At 41.6% G+C, this 17854-nt stretch overlaps 1 protein-coding gene across 2 annotated transcripts in view; it reads right to left on the bottom strand.

The window, feature by feature from the left end:
- rcor1 (REST corepressor 1) overlaps nucleotides 1-16376 on the bottom strand; it is a 126538-nt gene extending 110162 nt beyond the window's left edge. For both annotated transcript variants that reach the window (XM_043697452.2, XM_043697454.2), the window contains exons 1-2: nucleotides 15943-16376; nucleotides 15752-15808 (exon numbers count right to left, since the gene is read on the bottom strand). In XM_043697452.2, the coding sequence (XP_043553387.2) occupies nucleotides 15752-15808; nucleotides 15943-16132 (247 nt within the window). In that variant the 5' untranslated portion in view covers nucleotides 16133-16376. The remainder of the gene's footprint in view (nucleotides 1-15751; nucleotides 15809-15942) is intronic.
- Nucleotides 16377-17854: the final 1478 nt, after the last annotated feature.

Below are 17854 nucleotides of genomic sequence, written 5' to 3'. Positions count from 1 at the left end.
AATGCATTGGACATAGAAGTTCAGTAAAAGATCAAAAGTGTCATACAGCCCATGCCAATGTATTGAACAAACCTAGATGGCTATTAAGTCTTTAATCAGTTAGAATGGAAATGCAGGTTTCCATTCATTAAGATGTAAACCCCTGCCGCAAGATGACTCCAGGTTTTATCAGAAGAAAGAACACACCTCAGGTCAGACAATGCATTTTAGATGTGAGGCCATGTTTCAAGTCTTGCCTAATACCGTCACCCTGGAGCCAGGCAGGTGTTATTTCCAAAGTAGGAATTTATAAATTGCCACTGACTGTCAACAGATTGTGTGCTTTTTAAACAAAATAGAATGTATCGACAAATACAGATCCACACATGCAAATTAACCCATAGATTTGTGTGCGCACGTGCAGGAGAGAGTACGAGTGTGGCGCACACTTGGGAGGGAGTGAGTGTGTGTGATGGAGTAAACAAATATGAAAGTGAGAGTGAGAGTGAGAGTGCGTGTATGAAAGAGGATCCATGTCAAGGTGTGTTTATGTGAGAAAGTATGCGTCCATGTGTAGGAATGTGTGAATGAGAGTGTATAGTGTAGTGGGGTCACCTGTAGTGTGACATGAACCCAAGATCCCAGTTGAGACTGTCCTCATGGGTACCAAACATGGCTATCAAATCAAGGCGCTCACCCAAACATCAGAGGCTGAATGCCCTTGACTGCTGAAGTGCTCCCACACTAGGAGGAAACATCCCTGCCTGGTGACTGTTATGTGGTGTCCGTTCATCCATTGTCAGTGTCTGCCAATATGCAATGCTTGCTTCCTCCTAGTGGGGGAGTACTTCAAAGTCAGCATTAGGCCTCAGATCTTTTAATAAATGTCCTCCAAAGCAGACTTTGGGACACGCAACAATGCAGAGTTCATTACCCACGAGGGTAGCCACAACCAAGTTTGTGGTTCATGTCCCACTACAGGTGGGACCACCACACTATACAGAGGAACCTCGATTATCTGAAAATCTGATTATTCGAAGGAGATCTCTTGGTCCTGATAGAAACATTAAAGACGTGTTTCCAACAGTGATCGCGTATTTTGTTTACAGTGATTAAACAGGCACTGTCTCCAAATAACTGACCTCCTGCCCTCTCTCCCCAGACCTCCCCTGGAGTTCTACAGGAGGGGTGTACCCTAAACTCGCCCCCTTCCCCAGATAATCTCTTCAACATTGTCCTGTACAGGGCAAACGTGGAACCTGTCAAAAGGTTGCAGCAAAACATTGTGTGCATGCGCGTTATTCGGAGACTTACCCCACAAAGGCAGCTGCTGCAGCAGCAATCTTGTTGTCGGTGTACAGTTGGCTGCCCCGGAAAGGGGGCGGGGCAGACGGAGGCGCGATGTTGGGTGCGGTTAGGGGGTGCGATAATGTTGGATGGAGTAAAGGGGCAGGTGGCGGTTTTGGACTGGGTTTTTTTGGGGGGGGGGGTAGTATTGGGTGGGGTAAGGGGGCGGTGTTGATCCAGGTTGGGGGGCTGGGGTTAGGGGCACAGTGTTGAGCGGGGTTAGGGGGCAGTTGGATGGGGTTGGGGGCAGGGGGCAATGCTGGACAGGAGGCAGGGTGGGGGGGCAGCACTGGACGGGGTTAGGTGGGCAGAGGCAGTGTTGGACAGGGTTAAGGGGCAGGAGGTGGTATTGGGCAGGGTTGGGATGGGCAGTGCGGTGGGGGCAGTGTTGGGGGCAGGAGCTCACACGCTGTGTGTTTGGGGGGCCAGGGGTGGTGTTGGAACGGATTGGGGGGCAGGTGATGTTGGAAGGAGTTTGTGCGGCAGGTGGGAGCCCGCGTGCTGTGTTCTACTGCAGTCTCCTGAATGGGGAGCAGACTTTAAAGACTGAGCCCCACGGAAAGGCATTTAATCAATTAACCAAATAATCGATTATCCAAATGAAATAGTGCCCACCCATCTCGTTTGAATAATCAAGGTTCCCCTGTACATTCTCACACACATGTGCACACACCTTTGTGCACACGCGCACACATACCTATAAATCTATGGGGTGAGTGTGCATTTTCAGATATTTTGTTCAAAAATCTGTAGACAGTCAATGTGGCATTTTACAAATTCCTACTTTGGAAATAACACCTGTCTGGTTCCAGGTTAAGATACAAACAGACTTGAAACATGACCTCACACCTAAAATGTATAATCTGACCTGAGGTGTCATCTTTATTCTGATAAAACCTGAAGTTATCTTGGGGGCAGTAACTTGAAAGAAATTCTTGGATTTTAATGCTAATTAATCAAAACCTGCACCTCCATTCTAACTGATTAAAGATTTAATAGCCATTTAGATTTGTTCAATACATTCACTAAGGTGTATCACCCTTGATCTTTTACTATAAATTCTGCATCCGGTGTATTCTCTCTCACTAGCTGCCAGGTGAAGGCAAGGGAGCTCCAAAAGCTTGCGGTTTCAAATAAGCCTGTTGGACTACAACCTGGTGTCGTGTGATTTTTGACAATGATGTTATATTACATAGAATAACAAAACAAAATGTGAAATCTGAAAGTGCCATTAGTAATAGAGGCCAGAAAGGTGTGGAGAGAGAAATAGAGTTAACAGCTCATATTGATGACCTATCATGAACAGACCTTCCTAATAGAAGCAGATAATAGAAAAGTTAAATAATACACGGGCTCAGGAATTACACAGAAATTTGGTTGGAAAATATTTTCAAGGGTTATGAATGCTCTTAATTATATGGTGCAAAAGCCACTTATTTCATACAAGTTTATGATATATGTATAAAGAAACGACCCAAAGTGGTACTCAGAAGTTAAGTAGAGGCACACAGCCAAATATTGTAAAAAGTGACTTGAAAATATGTAAATAAAGTAGGTTTTAATGACACCATTTTAAAAAAGGATGGACAAAGAGTTTAGGGAGGAAATTCAAAATATAGGGAGCCAATCATCTAATTCACAGTTTATGAAGATACTCAATTTAATTGTGTCATTTACAGCATCTTCAATTCATTAGGCTAGGTTTCAATTAAAAAAATAAAGACAATCAAACTAAAATGGTAACTGTCTCCTAGTTCTTGATTTTCTAGCCAGGGAAACACTGTCTCAGCATCAACCATCAAATCCCCACAATCTCACATGTGTGAACCTCATACTCACTTTCTCCTCAAAAGGAAAGCATTTCAGTCCAGAAATGTATCTAGTGAATCTTCTAGCACCCACAGGTTAAAAGTATCCTCTCTTAGGGTCAGGGATCAAAACTGCACTCCATACTCCTGGCCTTGTAAATTTCAGCAATATTTGTTAGCTTTTCTACTCCAGTGTACTTACAATAAAAGGCCAAAATACCAACTGACTTCAGAGTTGCTTTTCTACCTGTATATTTAAACGTTCTGCTTTGCCATCATGGAAGGTCACAGACCCAAAATGTTAACGGTTTCACCACAAATAGTGCCACACCTTTTGAGCACTTACAGCATCTTCTGTTTCCATTTAGATTTTCAGCATGTGCAGTATTTATCTCATTAACTCATTTGCATTAACTCTTGTGGATAAGGACACCCAAGTCCCTCTAAATACCAACATAATCAAAAAAAAAATGATCTTCTTGTTCCTCACATTCTACTCAATGTGCTACTTTGCCATTCTGTATCTATTTGCAGACGTTGTCCCCTCAATGGCTTACTTTCCCACCTAACTTAGTATTATTAAACTCATATCTTACTTGCTATCCCAGGTCAATTGTGAACAGATGTGGGGCCAACGTGGATCCTTGCAGTAACTTGATATTAGCAGCCTGCCAAACTGAAAATTCTCAAGTGTATTCCTATTGTTTAATATTCTTCAATTAATCCTCTATCCAGGCTAATGTCACCCCCTTAATCCTGGAGCTTTCATTTTATGCAACATCCTGGCATTACGCTATCTTACTGAATATCCTTCAAGAATGTAAATATTCAACATCCACTGCTTCCCTTTCAGCCACCCTGCCAGACATCCTCAAAAATAAAACTTTAATGAATTCATAAAGCACCACTTGCCTCCCTTTCATCTCTGACAAATGATTTTGACTTTTTAAATACAAACACCATATCCTTAAAGAATTCAACAATTCACTGATTGTTTGGATTTGAGCTTAACTGGGATAGACCCCACTTGCTCTTGCCCCAATTTTAAAACAGCAGCTACATTTGCTGCCTTCCATAGCATTATTCCAAAAGGCTGTAGATTCTGAAAATAAAAAAAAAAATCGCTGATGCACCTACCATTTTAGAACCTAGAAAATGAAGTCATGCAGCATGAAAACAGACCTTTCAGTTCAACTAGCCCACATTTCCAAACTAAACTAATTGTTTGTGTTTGACCCATATCCTTTCCTATTCAAATGTCTTTTAAAATGTACTTGCATCCAACACTTTCTCTAGCAGTTCATTCTACTCACTCCACATGTCCTTTGTAGATCTTTCCCCTCTTACTTTAAAAATATGCTCCCTAGTTTTGAACTCACCCACCCTAGGGAAATGACCCTTACTATCCAGCTTATCTACATCCCTCATGATTTTATAAACCGCTAAGGTCATCCTTCAACCTCCGACCTATTTAGCCCCTCCTTACCAGTCCCAATATAATCCTGGTAAAACTTTTCTTAACCCTCTCCAATTTAATAGTATCCTTCCTATAGCAGGGTGACCAGAACTGCATACAGAAGAGGACTCACTAACATTCTGTACATGACATCCCATCTCTTACACTCAAAGGCCTAAGCAACGAAGGCAAGCATGCTAAATGCTTTCCTAACCACCCTGTCTACTTGACAAATTTCAACAATATATGTATCTGAACCATGAGGTTTTTCCATTCTACAACATTACCGAGTATCCTACCAATAATTGTATAAGTCCTGCCCTCGTTTGTTTTACCAGAATGCAATACCTCACATCTTTCCAAATTAAATTCTATCTGCCACTCCTCAGCCCATTGACCAAATTGATAAAGATCCCTTTGTAATCTTAGATAATTTTCTTCAAAATCCACTATGCCACCAATTTTGGTGTCATCTGCAAACTTACTAACCACAACTTCTAAACGCTCATCCAAATAGTTTATATACAGAGGAACCTGGATTATCTGGATAAGATTGCAAAGTCCCAATGCTTGGCTAGACTGTTATCCAGCATTCAATTATCCAAACAAAATACTCCGCTCTCGTGTCGTTCAGATAATCGAGGTGAAACACTGCTGGTCACAGGTTTCCAGTCCAAAAAACAACTCTCCACCGACAATGTCTCCTGGGTTTGGTGGCCTTTAATTCTGTTAATGTCTCCTGTAAATTTTGATTCCTAATTTCATTCAACAAATACATCACTGGCTTGCCTCAGAACAGAGTGTCTGACTCAGATGAGTCAGATTAGACAAAAGCAGGATCACCAAGGCAGCAAGGGGATATCATAATTTATTTTTCCTTGCGGGACAAAAACAAACCTAAAGTGGACCGCAGCAATCGAACAGACCATCACCATAGGACAGAACAGAATGACATTCAGATAAAGAACGGCACCACAAGACAAGGTGACTAAGCTAACCAACAGCAGACAAGACAACACGACAGACATCTAGGTAAGAAACCTCTCCAAAAGGCAGCTTACAGGCACAGAAAAAGCCAGACCAGCCAAGGGACTCAACTATGGAGTTCCTAGCTGCACTAGAATGTACACTCAGAGCTAATGGACTAACTGAAGAGACAGAGCAAGCAGTCAGACAAAGCACTGTACCCTTACCAAAGAAAAGGCAAAATAAACAATCTCAACACCAAAAGAGAGAGAAGGCCTTAACACACAAAAAAGACAAGAACATAATCATAGTACCAACAGATAAAGAGCCGGAGAAACAAGCCTAAATTAAAATAAACTATTTACTGGAATACAGTGCCCATTTTGCTAGATTACTAACTGAACAAAGTAAACGAAACAACAAAAATAACAGAATACTAAAGAAACTTGGCAGGTTTGGCGTCATCTGTGGACAGAGGAACTGTTGATGTTCAGTCTGTTGTGACTCTTCTTCAGAATTGGTTAAAATCAATTACAGAAGTCACTCAGTTATATCTGCCATTTCCATCGGGGTCCTTTAGGCTCTTATCTCTCACGTCCATCATCTCAACACTAATTACAATGTTGACTACACAATTTCCATAACAAAGCTTTCCCACCTATTGAGTCTGTCCCACCATTTGATCATGGCTGATATGTCCCTCTCTGGAGCAATACATTCCACGGATTCTAGCAGAGGCTGAGGGATGACCTTAGAGGTTTATAAAATCATGAGGGGCGTGGATAAGATAAATAGATTAAGTCTTTTCCCTGGGGTGCGCGAGTCCACCACTAGAGGGCATAGGTTTAGGATGAGATGGAAAAGATATTAAAAAAGACCACTTTTTCACACAGAGTGGTACGTGTATGGAATGAGCTGCCAGAGGAAGTGATGGAGGCTACTACAATTGCAACATTTAAAAGGCATCTGGATGAGTATATGAACAGGAAGGGTTTGGAGGGATATGGGCCAGGTACTACAAGATTGGGTTGGGATAGCCAGTCGGCATGGACAAGTTGGATTGAAGGGTCTGTTTCCTTATGGTACATTTCTATGACTCTATGATTCAACTCCCTCTGGCTGAAGAAATTCCTACTCATCTCTTCACCCTGGCGCTGTTCCCTTGGTCCTCGTCTCTCTAGTGGAAACATCTTCTCCATGTCCACTCTCAGGCCCTCGAATATTCTGTAGTTTCAATGAGATTCCACCATCTTTCTAAACTCTTACTAAATATTTACCCAGAATCCTCAACTGCTTATTTGACAAGCTCTTCATACCTGGGATTATTCTTCCAAACCTCCTCTGGACCCCCTCCAATGCCAAAACATCCTTCCTTAGATATGGACTCAAAACTGCTCACAATATTCCAAATGCGGTCTGACCAGAGCTTTATATAGACTTAGCAATACATGGCTGCTTTTGTATTTTAGCATTATCAAAATAAATGTTAACATTTGCCTTCCTAACTGCCACTTTAACCCCATTAACCTTAAAAGGATCCTAAACCAGGGCTCCCAAGTCCTCTTGTGCGAAACCTTTCCCATTTAGAAAATAGTCTATGCATCTATTCTTTCTACAAACGTGAATCATCTCACTTTCCCATATCAGATTCCGTCACTTCTTTGCCCACCCTTCTAACTGATCAAAGTCTTTCTGTAGCCTTCCTGCTTATTCACCACGACCTGTCACTCCATCCACCTGTAAACTTAGCAACAATGCCCCTCAGTTATTTCATCCAGTTTGTGAATATATAAAATGAAGTCCCAACAACAACCCTACAAACCTCACTAGTCACCAGCTGCCATCTGAAAAAGATCCCTTTACCCTACTCTGTATTCTATTATGGAAATGTGTTGCTGGAAAAGCGCAGGTCAGGCAGCATCTAGGGAACAGGAGAATCGACGTTTCGGGCATTAGCCCTTCTTCAGGAATGAGGAAAGTTGGTCCAGCAGGCTAAGATAAAAGATAGGGAGGAGGGACTTGGGGGAGGGGCGTCGGAAATGTGATAGGTGGAAAGAAGTCAAGGTGAGGGTGATAGGTCAGACTGGGGTGGGGGCGGAGAGGTCGGGAAGAAGATTGCAGGTTAGGAAGGTGGTGCTGCATTTGATGGATTTGACCGAGACAGGCTGGGGGGAGGGGAAATGAGGAAACTGGTGAAATCCGAGTTCATCCCTTGTGGTTGGAGGGTTCCTAGCCGGAAGATGAGGCGTTCTTCCTCCAACCGTCGTTTTGCTGTGGTCTGACGACGGAGGAGTCCAAAGACCTGCATATCCTTGGTGGAGTGGGAGGGGGAATTGAAATGTTGAGCTACAGGGTGGTTGGGTTGGTTGGTCCGGGTGTCCCAGAGGTGTTCCCTGAAACGCTCTGCAAGTAGGCGGCCCGTCTCCCCAATATAGAGGAGGCCACATCGGGTGCAAAGGATGCAATAGATGATATGTGTGGAGGTACAGGTGAATCTGTGGCGGATATGGAAGTTTCCTTTGGGGCCTTGGAGGGAGGTGAGGGGGGAGGTGTGGGCGCAAGTCTTGCACCTCCTGCGGTTGCAGGGGAAGGTGCCGGGAGTGGAGGTTGGGTTGGTGGGGGGTGTGGATCTGACGAGGGAGTCACGGAGGGAGTGGTCTTTACGGAATGCTGATAGGGGAGGGGAGGGAAATATATCCTTGGTGGTGGGGTCCGTTTGGAGGTGGCGGAAATGGCGGCGGATGATGCGCTGTACATGGAGGTTAGTGGGGTGGTAGGTGAGGACCAGTGGGGTTCTGTCCTGGTGGCGGTTGGAGGGGCGGGGTTCAAGGGCGGAGGATCGGGAAGTGGAAGAGATGTGGTGGAGGGCATCGTCGACCACGTCGGGGGGGAATCTCAGCCAATCCTCTATCCATGCCAGAATCATGCCCTTAATACCATTGGTTCTTATCTTATTCAGCAGCTTCACATGTAGCACAATGTCAAAAGCCTTCTGGAGATCCAAACAGATCACATCCACTGGCTCTCCTTTGTCTAACTTGCTCATTACTGCCTCAAAAAAAATGTAGCCCTCATGTAATCTGTTGTTGTTAATGGTCTTCTCTTCAGGTCCTGATCAGCTCTCACAAACTGCAATTGCCACTCCCCTCAAACATTCTTTGAAGTTGTCATCTTACAAACTACTGTTCCCATTCCTACCCAAAGTCCTCAAGTGTGCTTTTACCTTCCAGATCCATGTCCATCAATCCCAGAAGTTCATAGTTCATCAAGCCCAACCAAGTTTCTACCCTTGCCACAACACAATCTGCTCTCCAAGACACTATGTGACGAGGACAATGTTTACCATAAATGTTTATTCTGCCTGCTGCCTTTGATGTGGCTGACTTCCAACTCCACCAACATTTCTCCACTATTCACCAGATGGGTGGGACAGCATTCACTAGATACATTATTTATTCAACTGTAGTCAGAATATCACCTGAAATTGCTTCTCTTACATTGGGAATAACAGCAGAACAAAGATTTACTTCTGGCTTCCAAGTAGTCAGCCAAATGCTAGCCTCCATTGACATCATATGAAAACAATATCAAGTTTTGACATACACACTGATGGCACCCAGCTCTACCTCATCACCACTTCTCGATTCCTCCAATACACTAAAATACCAGACGACTTGGTCAACAACCAATACAGCTAAGTAGGAATTTCATTTAATTAAATATTGACGTAACTGAACCCAATGACAATCTCTGTTCCCCTGCTCCCAACTAAACCGTTCACCTCAACAATGTCTAATCACATACTTGGTCCACAAATCGAGATTGCCTATTTATATCTCTGCACCAAACAACAACTAAATCCTTCACTCATCTACTAAAATCTTTATCCATACCTTTGTTACCCCTACACCTGACCAGGCCAGTACACTCACAGCTGGCCTCTCACAATCCATCTTCTCTAAAATTCATCCAGAACTCTGTCCCATATACCCTTAAATGTATCATCCTGTGTACACTGATATAAGAACAGTTCCATTAAACAACATTTAGATTTTTCAAAACATCTCTTTCAAATCCTTCTTCCCCTTTTTGAACAACCTTTGTTAGCAGCCTTAAAAATTGCCTATGTGGGTCAGTGTCTAATTTTATTTTACAGTACTCAAGTACCGTGAAACAATTTATCATGCTAAAAGTTGTATCATAAAGTTGCTATTATTGAAGTCCATTCGATAGCAAATCCTACATTTTGAAACAAATTCAAACCTTATAAAATTTTAAAATTCTAAATATTCAACCTTGCTTATTCCATAAGTCATTGGTGTTAAGCAGACCATTTTGCATCAGAAGGTTGCATTTCTCTCTAGACAACTTGAGCATCAAAACTATAGAAACAAAGAACAAACTTGTTTTAATATCATGCCTTTCATGAGGTCCAAGTTAAATTGTTTGAAAGTTAAACTTTATCCTGTTTTATGGGCAAAGCAAGCAGTCAACTTCTGCAAAGAACACGCAAACAGTAATGAAAAATAACCAGTCAATTATTTCTTGTGGTATAAGAGAAGAATAGGTCTAGACATCTGCAGAATTTTAGAAAAATTTCCATTTAAAAATAGGGCAAAGAAATAGGTAAATGGGGCTTTAAAAATTTAACATCACACCTACATAACAAACAACTCAAAACTCTTTCAGTGATACATGTAACAAGTGATGAGCTTGAACTCATGACTTTGTGACTTCTACCATGAGGGTTAGCACTAGCTAAACATTACTGTACATCCTGAACTACAACAATGCCATCAGCAATTACTGTTCAGAACTTTAGAATATAAACTGATTTTCATACATCAAACAATGGCAACAGTAAATACAAGAACTCATTTTCTTTTCAATCAAGCTGGTTCGTCCAGCCAAATTCATCCCCACAATTTCACTTCTGCCATAAACTGTACAATTAATGAGTTTGCAAACAAGCTTTTTACAGGTTTTCCAGAACCTCAACCTGAGCTACAAATCTTTTCAAAACGTACTAAGCTTTTTACAGCATTATAGGTCACAAAAATAAAGCTGTCTTAATACAATGCTCATACAATCCAAAGACAGCCAGACATTTGTACCTATTTCCACTGTATCCCATGACCCAGTTCATATACTTCTACAAACTATTTAACTTATTTTTAATTTGTCACCAAGTCTTGGAAAATTAAGACACTAACAGTGTTTTGTTTCTTTCACTCCATGTTTATTTTCTCCTTTGAAGCAAAATGAAAATTTTTGTTCCCCATTTACCTTTAATTCCTGAACTAAACCCAGTTTCATGTTCCTGCACTCTTTCTACAGCACCTATATTGGCCTCAAGACAAAGAGAAATCAATAGTTTATGGATATATCTAAATTTTCTAATACCTTAAGACTTTTTATTCCAAAACTCAATGTAGTATTTAAAGAAATGTTGCCGTGGTAAGTTAAAATTACTAGTTACCAATCAATTCTTAGTCCAATTATTGAAAGTTAAGGGCTTAAAAACCTACATCCCTTATACCATTTGCTCCACTTTACAAAGTAATTTGGCATACTACATGCAGTATTATAATTACTCTTAATATTCTCTCAAAAATTAAAACAGCAGACACAAGGATATTTTCATTTAGAAAGCCCTTTCTGAAGTCAATTCTAATTGCTATTTCCGTCTTTCACCTCTGCCTCCCATTATCTGAATACCTTTGGAGACATATGACCAAATGTAAGCATTTGGTCATACATTTAGAATAAAATCATTTCTTCATCGCAGCAGATCTAGTCCTAACTGTACGTTTGAATGCATGGCTTAGAACACAATCAACAAAATAGAAACAAAAGCATCAATTTAGATTCTCTGCTAAACTGTCAATCTTCTCTTTCACAGATCAGCAGCAATGAACAGAGTCCCAAACTGGCCCTCACCCTTCCCAAGAAATATCTGAAGTTTGGACCCTCAATGCACTCAGACTTCTATTAATGATTAACTTTTCGCAAAAGGCTTTTAAAGCACAGTTCAATGCGTTTTTTTCTGAAGTTAGATAGAATATTGATTGAATCAAATATCTAACATCACAAAAAAGAGAGTGTGGTGTGAACTGTTACATGAAAGTTTCTGCTCACCAACACATTTAACCTGGAAGAAAATACTCAGGCTTTTTCCAACTGCAACCATCTATGAAGCAATATCGAGACTCGCCGCATCTATTGGCTCCTACATGCCCCAAATATTCACTATGCAAATCCACTGAACACTACTTTGAATCATTTATTAAATATATAACCAAGGCAGTCAGAATATCATTTTAAAAAATTAATCTCAAAAAACCTGAAATGATATGCAAGGAAAAACAGTTACATAGATACCATAATGTAATCCTGAAAAATGCAAATGCATTAGATCCTATGTTTTATACTAAATTTTTAAAACTTCAAACTAAATGCAAAATAAATTCCATACAAAGCCATTTGAACTTTACACATTTTATTTGGCTCGTTCATTCATTTAACCTAGGAAATTACACTTCTTGAGTCTAGAAAGTAATTGTATCATACACTTGTATCAAAATTAAGGTTGGCAATCGAAATAGTTGAAAGAACTTATGCACTAAGCAATAAAAGACAGAGTCCACAACTGACTTAAGTACAATGGACAGCTGAATGAACTGATTTTAGCTGGCGCAACCACAACTTCATTACAGAGATTGCATAGAGTCTATCGTCCTCAGTTCTAAATCCCTACACAGGGATTGCCACTCAAGCATCATCACATCCCTGACTAATTGCTCTACTGTTGCCTTCAGCTGCCTGAGCTCTATGCTTTGAAACCACCTATCAAGCTACATTCTCCTACTAAAAGTACCTCTGACCAGGCTTTTTCATCACTTTGTCATTGTGAAATGTCTGTGCTATATAAATGTAAGTTGTTAGGGAGCACAGAAATTACATTTGATTGTTTTGTTATCCCAACTGGAAACTTCTATCTGAATATTAAGCATTGACAAATAGTGGAGCCAACTGTGATGCCTGAACAGACACCGATATATAATCTTCAAACATCAAAAGCAACAATGTTCGACACTCAATGGGCAATGTTCAAAAGGACAATGAATCAGCATCAGTGACTATGCCATAGCAAACAGTAACATATGGAAAAGACAGTTACTGCATGGGAGAAAATGAAATCAAAGCTCACCAAAGGAATAAATTTTCCTTCATGTCAGTAATTGCAGTTCAGTACAAAACTGAATGTGGTTTCAAATACAGGAGCAGGGATGTCTTGCTGCAATTGTACTGGGCCTTGGCGAGACAATATCTGGAGTACTGTGCACAGTTTTGGTTTCCTTTGTGGAAGGACATCGTTCTGGCTATAGATGGAGTGCACCAAAGATTTAACAGACTGATTCCTGGGTTGGCAGGGCTAACACACGAAGAAAGATTGATTTGGTTAGGACTATATTAGAAGAATGAGAAGGAATCTCTCACAAATCTATAAAATTCTAACAGGGCTGGTCATGGAAAAAAAACACAGGAATGCTAAAGGCTCAAAGTGTACGGAGAAAGCAGGAATAGCTTGGATGATCAGCCATGAGCATACCAAGTGGCAGCACAGGTTCTAAAGGCTGAAGGGCCTATTCCTGCACCTATTCCTCTTTCCAAATCCTATACCTGAAGGATTAACGCATTAACCATACTCTCAGATACAGAACTGGAAGTACCAACAAATAGATATAAATACCAGGCAGGACAGACCACCAATACCTTATCAAAGACGCATTGATATCACCTAGTGAGGCAACAAAACTTATGCATAAAAAACACACTGGCTCGGCAAATGAATCCATGACTTCTTTACACCAATTCCATTCCTCTACCTCAGGCATCATTTCACACTGAACCAAATAGGTTGTAATCTTAGCATCTGTTCAGTCACAACCCATATCTAGTTGATCACAAAGACCTCTCACAACATCTCCAAAACTAGGAGCAAGAATAAACAATTCAGTCTCTTGAGTCTGCACCACCATTCAGTACAATTATGGCTGATCTCAGTGGCCTTCACTCCACTTTCCTGCCCATCTTCCATAACCCTTCAACCGATTACAATATAAAAAATCTGTACATGCTCAAATTCACTCAGTGACCTGATATTCACCACATTCTGGGTGAGTGAATTCCACAGATTATCCTACTTCATCCCATTTAAGAGTGAACATCATTCATATCATCTCAGAGGAGAAACATAACTATTCCAATGCTCTTCTGGGTAAGCAGCCTATTCATTGCTTTCTCTCATTCACACATTTTTTTTTATCTCAATTCCGATCACCTATCATCCTTTCTTCACTTATGGGCAGCACATTGGTTAGCATTGCTGCCCCACAGCGTCAGAGGCCTGGGTTCGATTCCCGCCTCAGGCGACTGTATAGAGTTTGGACGCTCTCCCAGTATCTGTGTGGGCTTCCTCCGGGTGTGCCGGTTTCCTCCCACAATCCAAAGACGTGCAGGTCAGGTGAACTGGCCACACTAAATTGCCCATAATATTAGGTGCATTAGTCAGAGGGAAATGGGTCTGGGTGGGTTACTCTTTGAAGGGTCAGGTTGGACTTGCTGGGCCAAATAGCCTGTTTTCACACTGTAGGGAATCTAATGTAACTTGCACCAACTTGCAATTCCCACCTTTTTGATAAATAATTTCATGGCTGAAACTGAAGAACTTGAACAGGGAAAACTCAATGGTGGGCAGCACGGTGGCACAGTGGTTAGCACTGCTGCCTCACAGTGCCAGAGACCTGGGTTCAATTCCCGCCTCAGGCGATTGACTGTGTGGAGTTTGCACGTTCTCCCCGTGTCTGCGTGGGTTTCCTCCGGGTGCTCTGGTTTCCTCCCACAGTCCAAAGATGTGCAGGGTCAGGTGAATTGGCCATGCTAAATTGCCCGTAGTGTTAGGTAAGGGGTAAATGTAGGGGTATGGGTGGGTTGTGCTTCGGCGGGTCGGTGTGGACTTGTTGGGCCGAAGGGCCTGTTTCCACACTAAGTAATCTAAAATCTAATTTTGTTCAAGATCATTAACCAACTTTAAGCCACATTGTTTTTTGTTTTAAAGTTTATTTTCTTTGATATCAGCCTAAACCTCGCCATAACAATGGTGAACAAAATGACAAAAACTCATTAAAAAAGTCAAAAAAGCCCCACTAAAGTAGCATAGTTTACAAAATCCAAACACATTCGAAAGACTTGTAGTCTGTAATAAATACTATTCTTCTAAATGCATACAAACAGTATCATTGAATAACGAAGTCAGTTACAATATTAACATTAAAATATCGTTTCTAAAATTTGTTTTCAATAACTTTCAGAAAGTGGGTTTTCTACACTGCACTTATCAAATGCTTACTCGCAACAAAAGGAAAAGGTGCTAACTATCCAACTTTTAATTATATTCAAACACATGCATTACACTACACCTTTCGCATCGCTCTCGGAGCCCTTTCTCGCACATGCGCCCAAAGGTAAATAATGCAGACTTCAAAATACACTTTTACTTTTCAAATCGCGTTGTCGATTTAAGCTAAAACGACACAATCTTAACTATTTGGTGAAAAAAGAAATCAGAGAAGCTCTAATAGCAAGCTCCAATTTGTGCAAAAAAATCTTTTGCCGTGTTCATTCATAGTGAATGTGAAAGTAAGCACATCCGAAACGAGGAGAAAGGAGTTGAATAAATCCCATGAAATAGTTAGCAACATGCAATCCCGGACCTGCAGCTTATTTTTTGCCATTAATAACTTTTGATCGCACGAAGAATATCGATGCAAGATTTCAATTTTATTCAGGGTGGGGTAGGAAATGATGATTTAAGTCAAAGCACGCCTGCAGCACACGCTGCTATTCTCAAAACGAACAGCAGGGCGGGGGGGGTGGTGGTAAGAGGTATTCATCTGCCCTCATTTTATTATAATTAATGTCCTATACTTTTGTGACTGTTTTATTAACTCTTCTCACGACGGCTCAGAATGAAATTCCCCTCACCCCCCTTCTCCTTCGTTGACCCCCTAACGAATGTAACCCCTTAAATAAGTATTATGTGGGGTGGCGGGCAGGAGAGAAGAGTGAGATGGTGAGAATGAACGCCACAGTTTTAGGCTATCTCGACACAAACAGAATTCAAATAACTCACCAGGGTCGTAGTCAGGGACAACCGCCTGATATTGGGAGCCCACTCGCATTCCTCCACCTGTAACAAGTAGTTTATTCTCCCATCAACAAACCGATCACTTAAATATGTTTTTATTTTAAAAAGACGCGATCGATGGATATCTCTTTAAACAAAAAAAAAGAGAAAGTCAGTTCTAGGCTATTGCCAGTTACCGTGCTCGTCCTCGGAGCCGCTGCTCGCCTCTTCCCACGAGTTGTTGCCGTTGGTCGCCGCCACAGCCGGTGCTGCCGCTGGTGGTGCCGCCGCCGCCGCCGCAGCAGCAGCTGCTGGAAAACTTTTCGCCCCATTCCTGCCTCTCCTCTTACCCGAAACCTCGGGCCCTTTCTCGATCATGGTCGGCATTGTTGCTCCTCTCGGTGCCCCTTGTTTTTTGTGTGTGCGCGCGCGCGCAGAGAGTGAGACGGAGCGACTTTGGTAGTGTTGAAGTTTGGTCCCCAGGCTGTCTATGTCTCGGAGTGAGTGTCAGCGTCTGAGACTGCGAGTGAGGCTACTACTCCTGTTAGTCCCCGCGGTGCGCGCGCTCTCACTCACACTCTCTCTCTGTGTCTGTCTGTCTAAGGGACGCCAGCCGCCGGCGCCGCTCTCTGCGCTTTTCCTCTCACTCCAACCGCACACCCGAACCTGATGCTCCCGCCCCTCCTTCGCACACTCTCTATTGGCCGGTAACTCCACGCGGCCCCCGCTACCCTCACGCTCATTGGTCAAATCACCCGTCCATTAAAGGTGGCCGTTTGCTCCGCCCGTCGCCAGGTTTGGTTGAGCGACGCACTCACTTCTGGACGTGGTTCCCGATCACTCCGCCACCCACGGACACATACTGCTCTGCACATCTACTTTTTAATTCTCTTGCCGTACTTTTTTATGCTGCAACCGCTCGGAGAGGAATTGAAGATCTTTACTTTTTATAAAAAATGAACTGTATAATGTTAATAACCTATGATATAGGCCTTTGGCGGAGAATATTTGATCAAACTTTAAGAACTATTTACTTTTGCGGAGGGCTGAGGAAACCCCAGCTTGCTGGATAGAGGAATTGTCTTTATTTAAAATGCGAAGTTTCATTCAATTCTTCCTCTATAATTAACAGTTAAGGTGCAGATAAAATAATTCTACACACTGTGAGTTTGTTGAACTGAAATATTCGTCGTCTTCCAAAAGATGAACACGTAGTCCTGAAGTGTTTTACAAATGGCTTAAAGTTCAGTGTTTGGTCATTATTTAAGCTGCTTATACAATAAATTATTATTTGACTGCTCTACCTCTAGGAAGTCAAAGGTATTAACAAGAACCTCAATGTACGCACAAGCTCCACGAATGCTGCAAGATTGACAGTGATTTTAGGGGTCCTGATCGGGTACAGCGATACTTCATTTAACACCTAGTATTGACTATGAGTAAATTTAACAAAAAAATCTAATAAATACTGGATTAAATATTTATATATGTCTATCATTTCCATTCCTTTGTTAAAACACGCAATGCATGATGGTTTTAATATTGCAATGCAAATATTTGGTTACATCACATCCACTAGAAACTCCTAATAGTTTGGCATAGATTTGAATGTTGCAACATTGGATGTCTGACGGTTGAAACCTACAAGGGTTATATGGGTATTTAATACTTTCTGTTGGGAAAGTTCAAAAAGCCTCAGTTCACCATGAGGCTGTTCACCAGCATCATCCAGTTGCTTGCAATGGAGGAAGTAATTAAAGAGTGTTTCATGTACGCTGGAGATGCAGTATACTGTTGTTGAGTGTGGCAAAGAAAAACCATATCGGGATCGTTTCCTGGAAAGCCTCGTGATGCATCAGTAAATCCTTTTGAACGCTGAATTTGATTTGGCTGCTCTTGCTTATATATGTCTGAAAATACCTTACATATATATTAAATTTAACCTGATGTGTCCAACTATTGTGAAATAGAGAAGTTAAAATCAAAACGTCAAATGAAGACAATGCCTACGATTAAATTTTGAATAACAACAGCAATCTGTTATCTTGTCGTGAAAGTAGTCCATGTGCTGAAAGTGATGTCCACAAAGTGAGCCACCAGTTGGAATGT

This window comes from Chiloscyllium plagiosum, unplaced genomic scaffold (assembly GCF_037043375.1).
Source record: "Chiloscyllium plagiosum isolate Xiang-an unplaced genomic scaffold, Cpla_swu_hap1 HiC_scaffold_8, whole genome shotgun sequence".
Taxonomy (NCBI): Eukaryota; Metazoa; Chordata; class Chondrichthyes; order Orectolobiformes; family Hemiscylliidae; genus Chiloscyllium; species Chiloscyllium plagiosum.
The sequence above is the reverse complement of the archived record's forward strand: the minus strand, read 5'-3'. Positions and strand labels throughout refer to the sequence as shown.